The sequence below is a fragment of the Pangasianodon hypophthalmus genome, chromosome 1 (genome assembly GCF_027358585.1).
Source record: "Pangasianodon hypophthalmus isolate fPanHyp1 chromosome 1, fPanHyp1.pri, whole genome shotgun sequence".
Lineage (NCBI taxonomy): Eukaryota > Metazoa > Chordata > Actinopteri > Siluriformes > Pangasiidae > Pangasianodon > Pangasianodon hypophthalmus.
The window spans coordinates 26,170,775-26,182,085 of NC_069710.1; the positions used below are offsets into that span (position 1 = coordinate 26,170,775).

The 11,311-nt window shown below is 41.5% G+C and overlaps 1 protein-coding gene across 3 annotated transcripts in view; it reads left to right on the forward strand.

The window, feature by feature from the left end:
* Positions 1-1,019: 1,019 nt before the first annotated feature.
* Positions 1,020-11,311, forward strand: part of fam189b (family with sequence similarity 189 member B) — a 15,433-nt gene continuing 5,141 nt past the window's right edge. The window contains exons 1-12 of one of the 3 annotated variants that reach the window (XM_026944887.3): positions 1,020-1,313; positions 1,445-2,190; positions 4,526-4,582; positions 4,670-4,777; positions 4,856-4,972; positions 6,064-6,171; positions 6,367-6,527; positions 7,176-7,275; positions 7,390-7,450; positions 7,595-7,841; positions 9,136-9,467; positions 10,973-11,041. In XM_026944887.3, coding sequence (XP_026800688.2) covers positions 1,957-2,190; positions 4,526-4,582; positions 4,670-4,777; positions 4,856-4,972; positions 6,064-6,171; positions 6,367-6,527; positions 7,176-7,275; positions 7,390-7,450; positions 7,595-7,841; positions 9,136-9,467; positions 10,973-11,041 — 1,594 coding nt within the window. In that variant the 5' untranslated portion in view covers positions 1,020-1,313; positions 1,445-1,956. Of the gene's footprint in view, positions 2,191-4,525; positions 4,583-4,669; positions 4,778-4,855; positions 4,973-6,063; positions 6,172-6,366; positions 6,528-7,175; positions 7,276-7,389; positions 7,451-7,594; positions 7,842-9,135; positions 9,468-10,972; positions 11,042-11,311 lie in introns of all 3 variants that reach the window. The other 2 variants (XM_034304067.2, XM_026944886.3) reach the window with 2 other exon arrangements.

The following is an 11,311-nucleotide window of genomic DNA, read 5'->3' on the forward strand; positions in this document are numbered from 1 at the left end:
AATCATACCTCCAGTACAGTTCCACAGACTTGTAAAATCAAAGACAAAACACTCTGAAGGTGTTCATAGCTGCACTATATGTACACTATATGGCCAAAGGTTTGCGGACAACTCACTGTCACACTTGTGTGTGAAAATCCCAGGAGATCAGCAGTTTCTGAAATACTTAAACCAGCTCATCTGACACCAACATCCATGCCATGGTTAAACTCACAGAAATCACATTTTTCCCCATTCTGATGTTTGATGTGAATATTAACTGAAGCTTTTGACCTGTATCTGCATGATTTTATGTATTGTGCGGCTGCCACATGATTGGCTGATTGGACATAAATAAGCAGGTGGGCAGGTGTTCCTATTAAAGTGGACGGTGAGTGTATATTTTTCAAGTTGTAAATAGGCTGTCTTTGTTAGTTTTTTCCCCAGATGTTTTTATATTACTTTAAACTACTAACAAGTACACAATAGTGAAAACTAAGTATCCACACTGTAGTCAGTTAAGACCTTGAGACAGAAACAGAGATATCATCAACTTATTTTACCCACATTTCCATGATTTATTTTGTGAAATGTTAAATGTAATACGACAAAATGTAATTCTTTTTCTTACCCGATAAAACAAGAGTAATTATTATCAGCTGTTAGGCTACACCTGGCCTGTGATGCTGTCCACTGCGTGCACGCGCCGCACACTTGTACGATTTCAGAGATAGTAAATGCACCAATGTGCGCGTGCTGTAGGCTACGTAATGCATTAGCTGGCTGGCCTATCACTCCACTTGGCTCATATTGATCGCGCAATGCATCACGGATGAGCATGCCCAGCAGATGCATTTCCTATGCCACTATTGGCTACCGACCAGAAGCGCGTCGCTAAGCAACCTCCCTCGTGCAGATTCAGCACCTAAGTGAGGCGAGTGCCGCATTGAGCAAATCGCACGAGTTCTCGCGTGCGCTATGACGCGCCCATCCGGGTTTTTTTTTTTTTTTTTTGGGGGGGGGTTCCATTAAACAGAGACCAAAGAAAGTTTAATTTGTCAGTGTGACGACAGGGCAGAATGAGACAGGGTTAATATGAGGAAGAACGGAGCGGTACGAAGTGGTACATGACTGTAAAACGAGCGCGCACGCGGATGAGTGCGCATGGCGGCGATGACGTAGCGCGCGGCTGATGGCCACGTCCGGGATCCGGACACGGGACACGGGATTGTGCGTAACTGCGGGAATAAAAAACTCACAGAAACAAACAAAACACGGTAAAAGAAAAATCCTTATAAGAAGTAGCGAGTTCGATGTTCGAGCGAGAGTTAAGCGTGAGTAATTCATTTCAAACATTAAATATTACATTATACCGAGCTCTCGAGCTCTAGTCACAGATTATAGCTATGTTGAAACTCATTTTCCGATCCGGTGACATGTTTTTTTTTTAATTCTACTTAATGAGGCGTCTTGATACCGAGAAGCGCGCGAGACTGTCTTGGAGGATCGCCGGGACGGATGTTAATCTTCTCCAGACAGGGAGGAGAGAAGTCAGCACTTCCCGCATCCTCCACAGCGGAGCATCCGAAAGGGCCAGTCAGCTCCAGCTCCACCTCCACCGCGGCCTGCTGAAGCCTCTGCTACCGCAATGGCACACGGATGCAGAGGGATGCAGGAACGGCGCGAGATGAGGAGCGCGAGCTCGAGTCCTGCGGTGATGGGGCTACGGCAAACACTTACAGAACTTTGATAAGAAAAAAAAAAAACTACATATAGCATAGCGTACAATGTTTTATCGCATATGCGAGACGTAAGTGCGTTACCGAATATTATCAAACAAATGTGACGCGTTTATTGACAGCTCAGTTTAAGCGACTCGATATACTGTCCCAGCGGTGAACCTGCCTCGCAAAATCGCCAAAGTAACTCCCGGTCATTTGGACAGTCTCCGGTTTTCTGTGAAAGTTCTGATATAAAATGCCGTCACCGTCCGACTCGAGCAGCGCGGCGTCGCTTTCGGGCTCGCGCGCCTTTTCGGGGAGCCGCAGAGGCACTTCCGGCAGGGCGAGGGCGAGCGCGCGCGTGCTGCTCTACCTGGGCCTGTGTCACCTCGCGCTCGGCGCCATGGTGCTCGCGTTCAGCTTCACGAGCCTGGCGTTCAGCGCCTCTGCCCGGGTGCGACAGTCCTGTCCTTTCTGGGCTGGGTTCTTCGTAAGTTTCTCTCTCTCTCTCTCTCTCTCTCTCACTCTCTCTCTCTCTCTCTCTCCTGCTAAAGCTTGTTAAACTGAATAATAAATAATAATAAATAAATAAACAGAGATTAGTCAGGTTTGTAATACTGTAAAAGACATGAAAATGTAAAAAAAATTATCATTATTATTATTATTATTATTATTATTATTATTATTATTATTCCTGTCACACCCACACACACACATTTGAATAACCTATCATGACATTTTATGAAAATACTAATATCATCTTCAGTAATTTCTTTATCCTGTTCAGGGTCACAGTGGGACCCTGGGTGGGATGCCAGTCCATCGCAGGGCACCACACACATACACACACACACACACACACACACATACATTCAAACACTCATGCAAACCTAGGGCCAGTTTAGACAATGCACCTACCAGCATGGGAGAAAACCAGAAAACCTACACAGACACTGGGAGAGCATGCGCAGAAACTCCACATAGGCAGAAAATATTCACAGAGGTGAAAATAGTAGTCATTTATGTACAGACAAAATTCTAGAGAATTCATATGAGGTGATGATACAAAGGTCAGTAGTGATAAGAGAGCTGTAGTGTTTTAGACTGTTTTGTCTGTGTACTGGTGTAGAAATTATTTCCAACATGGTAGTGCATAAACTCTTATAGAGTGCCGTGAAAAAGTAATTGCTCCTTTCCTGATTTCTTCTGTTTTTGCATATTTATCACACTTAATGGTTTCATATCTTCAGACAAAAATTAATAATAATAATTAAAAAAAAAACAATAACCACAATGAAATGACAATCATTTCATTTATTGAAGGGAAATTTATCCATCACCTGACCCTTTGTGAAAAAGTAATTTCCCCCTCTGTTACTCAATCAGCCAATTAACCAAATTTAATCAATAATTGTTTTTAATTAGAATGGACACACCCAGGCTTGATTACTACCAGCCCTGCTGAATCCATACATCACTTAAATAGAAACTGTCTAGCAATGTGAGGAAGGCGAACAGTTCTAAACAAGCAGAACACTATGCCACAATCAAAAGAACTTCCGGAAAATATGAGAAAAAAAAGTTATTTAAATATATCAGTTTAGAACGGGTTACAAAGCCATTTCTAAGGCTCTGGGACTCCCGCAAACCACAGTGAGAGATTTTATCTCCAAATGGAGAAAAATTGGAAAGAGTGGTCAATCTTCCTAGAAGTGGCTGGCCTACTTAAAATTCCTCCAAGAATACATCAACGACTGAATCATCCAGGAAGTCACAAAAGAACTCAGATGAACATCTAAAGAACTGCAGGCCTCACTCGCCTCAGATAAGATCAGCATTCATGATCTTCATATTCATACCATTAGAAAGAGACTGGCAAAAATGGCGTTCATGGGAGAGTTACAAGGTGAAAACCCCATTTCCAGTTACAAGGTGAAAACATAAAGGCTTGTCTCACATTTGCCAAAAAAACACCTTGATGGCCCTCAAGCCTTTTGAGATAATATTCTGTGGACTGATGAGTCGAAAGTGGAACCTTTTGGAAGACATGGGTCTTGTTACAATTGGCATAACGCTAACACAGCATTCCACAATAAGCACATCATACCGACAGTCAGACATGGTGGTAGTGTGATGATGTGAGGATGCTTTGCTGCTTGAACCATGAATTGTGCTCTCTACCAGAAAATCCTGAAGGAGAATGTCTGGTCATCAGTCCATGATCTGAGACTTAAGTGCAATGGGTTATGCAGCAAGACAATGATCCATTTCTGAATAGCTCAGAAGAAACAAAATTAGGGTTTTTCGAGTGGCCCAGTCAAACTGCTGACTTGAAATCCATTGAGATGCCTTGGCAGGACCTTAAACAGGCAGTTCATGCTTGAAAGCCCTTCAGTGTGAAAGCAATCCTGCAAAGAAGAGTGGGCTAAAATTCTTCCACAGTGATATGAAGAATTTTCACATCTCCAGTTATCAGATGCATTTGGTTGCAGTTGTTGCTGCTAAAGGAGACACAACCAGTTCTTAAGTTTGGGAGGGCAGTTACTTTTTCACATGGATGATACAATAGGTGTTGCATATGCTTTTCCTTCAATAATTGAGAAGACTATTTAAGACTGTGTTGTGATCTCCTTGTATGAGGATCTGAAACCATTTAGTGTTACAAATATGCAAAATTGAGGAAATCAGGAGGGGGCAAATACTTTTTTATGGCACTGTATTTGACAGTGAGGAAGTAAAACCATTTCCAGTTTCTCTTGATACAGTGCTTCTGAAACACACCTTGTAAATGACAAAGTCACAATTATCTCCACATTGCCCTGTAGGTTGTGGCTTCTGGAATCGTAGGAGTGATATCTTGGAGGAGACCCTTCACACTGGTGGTATGTTTGACTAACATGTATGAGGAAAACCCTTGTGCTTGTTGGCATGTGTTAAGAGGGAGTAAGAAACAAATGTGTTTCGTGCAGGTATCACTGTTCATGCTGCTGTCTGCCGTGTGTGTGATTCTCAGCCTGGCTGGCTCCATGCTGTCCTGTCAGAATGCACAGATGGTCAAATCGTACCTCACCTGCCAGGTAAACTGTCTTCCTTTTTCCTTTTTCTCGTCTTCTTCCCTCTGCTCTCCACTTTCTCTCACTGTTGGTGCATTACAGGTGGAGCATGGTCTGTGTGTATGTTGTGACCCAAAACAGACATGCTCTTTGATGGAGGATGAGACTTTAGTACTCTACCTGCATGCCGACTGCCATTCAGTACGGCACCAGCTCAAGGTATTTTCATTTACTTTGTACATTTGTTAGAAAAGTTAGAAGCCATTAAGGTTAGAGTGAGGGGGTGGGGTTAGTTTATGCTTCTCAGTAGATTTCTATTAGACACATAGTAATTATCTACCATTATGTACTCAGGGCTACTAGAAATGCTTCAGATTTATTGGTTGATTATATTACATCATCCCAGGCCAGCTAGCAGGCCCGGAGGGTGTAACAATCACAAATTATCAAATTTTGATCTGTTAAGTTCAGTTTCTATGGACAGGGGAGGGCTCAGAGCCTGCAACACAGGACACAGCAGGTCCAGAGGAGGAGATGGGTGAAAAAGCACGGGCTGCACATTCAGCTCCATATGTCTTACTTTTAGAATCCTAATAATACGTGAGACTGAAAAATAATGATAAAAAATCAATAAATAAGCAGTTGTATCAAATCATTGCAATGTTATATAATAATAAAATAATATATAAAAAAATAATAAGAAGAAGTTTTGAGCTGTTTTACTGTGTTTTCCATCACCAGCGAGGCACACAAAGACCTAATATCATTAACCAAGTTTGCCAGGTTTCAGCAAAATTTCCAGCCCAACTACATCTCCAAACCCACACAAAGACCTGAAACTAGCCCCACAAAATTTGGGCATTGAGAAAGGGAGGCACATTTTTCTTCTTTTTCTCAGCTTTGTGTGAGAAACAAGGTCGCTGTGGTTCACAAGCATTTCTGATGTATGGATATTATCCCTTCCATAATCTCCCTTTCCTTCTCTCAATCTTTGCAGTATATCTTACAATAGAAATGGTTTTATACATCATAGACACACTGTCTGCACATACACTTTGCCTTTGTTTGCATAAATGTTTTAGATTTTTTTTTTTTTAATTTTGGCTATAAAACAAGATCTTGGTGGCTGCAGGGTATTTTTAACCCAGCTCAATTTGGAATAAATACCGTAACCCTGGCAACCCTGTTATTAACTGTCCTGTCCGCTGCTCCTCCTATGGGGCAGCATAATTCCTGCACCAGTGGGCATCTATTAGCGCTTGTTGTTCATCCACTTTCTTGGATGCGTGTGTGTGTGTGTGTGTGTGTAGGACCTGCTGTTTAGTGCTTGCGGGCTTAGCATACTGTCTACCATCATTTGCACTTTGTCAACGGTCACCTGTAGCATCCATATTTTCTCTCTGGACTTGCTTCATCTGGTGAGTATGAGGCAGCATTTGCATGGACATTTTGCTGCAACCAAAAAAAGCAACAACACATCATATTATGATGAATGCTAAAATGTCTTTGTGCACTTAAGTGCACATCCCTGCTTTCCTGTGACAGTGCAGTTTGGTTGACCAAGAAAACTTTAAAACTTTTACTGTGTACTCACCTCCTCTGTGTCTCTGTAGCTGGCCCCTCACCGAACACGCTCAGTTAACCCAGAATGCACCACTCCTCAGGATGCCTTTCTCACTAATATGATGGACTTCGAAGAGTTTGTTCCACCCATCCCTCCGCCTCCTTACTACCCCCCCGAATACACCTGCAGCTCTGAGACTGATGCTCAGAGGTGAGAGAAACAGAAATCTTCACAATATCAACAATTATGCATTTTGTTAAATAACAACACATTCTCTAATCAGTTTATTATTAGGTTTAAATTATGTGGAGCATCCGCTGTAAAAGTTCCTGAGAATTAATGTTCGTATTGAAACAATAATGTATTCGAACCAGTGCATTAATATTAAACTATAATTATTACAGCCAGAACAATGGTCAGAGCTGTTGTTATAGAAAATTAATCACCTTCTGAGCAATCAGATTAGAGATAGAGATTGTATAAAGTGTTGCAACAGAGCTAGTTTTGCTGGTGGAGAACCATATTTTTGTGATGCAGAAGTACAGGTCTGGTCCTGTGGTTGGTACCACACAGACACCCTAAAGATGGCTTTGGATGTTTTTTCAGCAATGCTAAAAGCAGTTTACACTAAAGTCTCCATCACTGAACATTCCATGACTTCAATTTCGACTATAAAATTCAAATTTTTCTGGATTTCTGTAAACCTGGTTTGTGACAACGTACATTGTTAAAAGCGTTATAGAAATAAAACTGAATTGAATTGAATTGGTCTGATCTAAGCTTCATCACTATATTGGTCGAAACCTTAACACCTGCTTCCTGTTTCACAAACATGTGCATGTTTCTGTGTGCCTGCAGTATCACATATAATGGCTCAATGGAGAGTCCCGTGCCTCTCTACCCTACAGACTGTCCTCCTCCATATGAAGCAGTGATGGGGCAAAGGGACCCCAGCCAGGTAAGTGCAGGCAAGGGAATATCTAGCTCAGTTTTGTGCGTACGTGAAGCTGTGATGCATTTACTTTCTTACGCAGTTGCATGAGATTAAGCCTATGACACTGTCTGTCTGTAGCCCACTCACGCAGGCGAACCTTCTGCTGAGAGAGGAACCTCTGTGGCTTTCAGTGGTGAAGGTACTCAAGTTTATGTTCACGCTGTCTATGCAGTGCTACTATGTATTGTGTGTACAGTTTGTACGTACAGCCCCTTCCTCTCTCTCTCTCTCTCTCTCTCTCTCTCTCTCTTTCTTTCTGTCTGTCTGTCTGTTTCTCCTTCAGTGTCAGGTGACAGTGGCTCTCTGCTGATGTCTGAGATTGTAGATATTCCAGATGACAGTTCTCCATCAGAGGACTCATGTGTGCTGGAGGTGGCATTTACAGTGCGGGCACGGGCGCGAGGAGTCAGTGAGGGAGGGGAGGGTGTTGACTACAATATCTCACAACCTCCTACAGCTCGCTGCTGCTTCAGAGGCGAGAGGTCCTACTCCTGCTCCTCTCCCAGCACCTACAACACCTCCTCCTTTAGGTGAGGATGTACTGGTGATAATATTTTCACATTCCTCTATTGATCTTATCACAGTAGTATACTTGTGAGGTGGCCCAGAATTCTGGAAAACAACCAAAAATTATGAAAACTTATGTTTTGGCCAAAATTAGTTTTTTTTCTTCCAGTAACATATTTTGACATATCTACTTTGTAGAGATGAAAATGTACATATATTTGAAAATGTTTTTATTAGGCTACTTCTAGCCTTGCATTGGCATCTGCCTGCAAAGATTTGTGTTAGGTAAGGAGCCAGTTTAACAAATGCAGCAAGTTTAACATATTGACCTTAAAGAAATATATTAATAACAAGAACCTTAGCCAACATGATAACGTAATTTCCATAAGTAGATTAGGTTATAAAGGTAGAGGTAGGTGGGATGTCTTTCAGTGGAATTGGACTGGAATCTTTTCTCCATTTCCGTGTAACCAGATTTTAAAATGCTATAACTTTACTTCTGGTTAATCCATCCACCCATCCATTTTCCATACTGCTTATCCTACATAGGGTCGAAGGGGAGCCTGGAGCCTAACCGAGGGAACTTGGCGCACAAGGCAGGGGACACCCTGGACGGGGTGCCAACCCACTGCAGGGCACAATCACACCCACATTTACTACTGGTTAAGATACATGCAATAGAGAAACATAATTCCATTCAGGAAAGCATGTAGTTTTCAAAACTATATATATTACAAAATGTCAAAATGTGACCAGGTGAAAAGTTTTCTCAGGCCTCCATACATAAAAAAATGACTGCATGATTGTCAGTATAATTCTCCGGGCTATGTCTAGCTAAAACTGTATCTCTGTAAGGCATTGCTACCTTTAGTACCACTATATGCCATCAATTCTATCATTCCATGCATTTGTCTACTCACATGATTGGATCACACTGTGAAGATTTGTGCATTGCTGCACAACCTTTTCAGATAAAAATCATGATGTGTCTAAGACTAAATTATTTTACCCGTGCCTACTGACTAATGAAGCTACTTCGTAACAAACACTACTACACATATTACATATTAGTTAAGTAATTTTAACAATGGGAGTAAACACTTCTGTAAATCTACTAGATTAAAATGTTAGGAATGAGAAAAGTAAACTTTCTTTGAATGCTTCATTTGTCTTTTTTCTTCTCAGTGAGTTTTTTTCTGTTGCCTCTGGGTTGCTTACTGGGAATCAAAATCTACATCTGGATTTCTGTAAAGCTGCTTTGTGACAATGTCTATGGTTAAAAGCGCTGTACAGATAATTCTCCTATCCCATCTCTAGGTCTCCAGTAATGCGACGCCAGGCCCTGCTTGCCTATAGTTGTTCTCAGTTAGAGATGCTAGGTGGTGCTGCCTCCACACGCTCCTCAGTCCCAGAAATCCTGGTGTGTCCGTGTACTTCATCTCGACGAGGCTCTTCCTCTGATGCAACCAATCCACGAGCTTTGCCCACCTCAGGTGTTACCCGAGATCACCAGTGCAGCGTGGCTCCCGGGCTCCACCCAGTCTCTTGTGCCCATCGGCGATGTGGCCGGGACAGTAGGGACAGTGAAGCCCTCCTTCATTTGGTGAGGTCACACAGTGAACCAGGACTGAGCTCCTCCACTGATACAGGTGAGTGAGTGCAACTTTATTTATCCTGGGTGCCTTACAGACAAAGATTTACTAGTGAAAGTTTGTGTGTGCATGTGGGGCCATTTTATTTTAGCACTGTGCAAATGTGTCAGGGAACAACTCGAGACCAAGTGTAGCACAACTGGGGAAAGGTTTACAAAAAACAAATCTTTATCCAGGAGCAAAGTCTAGGAAGCCAAAATCAGCTTATATTAGTTATATACAGAATCAAAGTAAGAAAATAGGAACCAGACCTTAAACACACACACACACACACATTTGTAAATTAGGAAGGAGTATGACAGTATACCACTGCAACTGTATATTATGATAGGAAAACGTGACAATCATGCAACGCTATATGACCAAAAGTTTGTGGACACCTGACCATCACACCTTTATGTCGTTTTTCCCCAAACTGTTGCCACAATGTTGGAAGCACACAATTGAATAGAATGTCTTTGTATGCTGTAGCATTACAGTTTCCCTTCATTGAAACTAAGGGGCCCAACCCTGTTCCAACATGACAGAGACCCTATGCACAAAGTCAGGTCTGGTTTGCCAAGGTTGGAGTGGAAGATCTCAAGTGGGCTGCACAGAGCCCTGACCTCAACCCCACTGAACACCTTTGGGATGAATTGGAATGGCAACTGCACACCAGGCCTCCTCGTCTGACATCAGACATTAGTGCCTCACCTCACTAAAGCTCTTGTGACTGAATGGACACAAAATGCCACAGCCACACTCCAAAATCTAGTGTAAAGCCTTCCCAGAAGAGTGGAGGTTATTATAACAGCAAAGGGGGACTAAATATGGAATGAGATATTCAGAAAGCACATATGGGTGTGATGGTCAGGTGTCCACAAACATTTGACCATATAGTGTAGACCATGCTTATCTACACTGTACTGATAAACTGCTGAAGGATAAGAATGACCATTTTAATATCCGTTAATTTTTTTTTACAATCTCCTAATCAAATCCTTTAATACTTGCACTGATGCCAGAGTGATACATATCATCTACTGTGATCTGGTTAAAAATGTGCAAAAATGTAAAGTGCCTTATAGAGTTGTATGTTATCATTCCATTTTTAAAAAAACATATCTTTCCACCCCTTGATTGATTACTTAAAATGCTTGAGGTTACCTAACTAAAACAAGAAGTCTAGAATTTGGGAACAATGTAAAAAAAATTTAATAATTACAACACTTGTGTAATTTCATCATATTGCCAAATGACATGCTTCCCCATGTGAAACTATTCAGGTGATGATGAGTGTAGTCAGAGGTGATGAAACTGATCATTAGTGTAGGTGTGGCAGGTGCTTCTTAATTGTTAGAGTGAACCCGACCTTTGTAGCACAGCTATCACAAAACTGCAATATTTAAATGAACTGTCACTTAATGTTTTATAGTGAATGTTTAATTTATAGCAAAATTGCAATGTACAGCAGATCTTTGATTTATTATATATTCACATTCTCAGTGGTGTGCCTTTCACAGGTGATTTTACTGGCTCAGTAGGCAGCAAAGGAGTGGGTGAGGGTGGCTCTTATACCTCATCAGACACAGGTAAGAGTTCAGGATAAGTAGAAAAGTTTTTTTTTAATTTTTGCTTAGAGGAAAAAGTCACTCATGCTAAATGCTAAATCTTAATATGTTATGTTATTGCTAGGCTGAGGAAAGTGTAACTCTCCACACTGGTATGATAGGTCAGGTAGTTCTAACTTAAGATGAATATGAGAGACTTGATATGATCATTACTGAAGTGCATTTCACTTCATGTGAAATGTTCCTGTCCTATGAATAAAACTACCAAATGACCAAATAACATAAGAACAT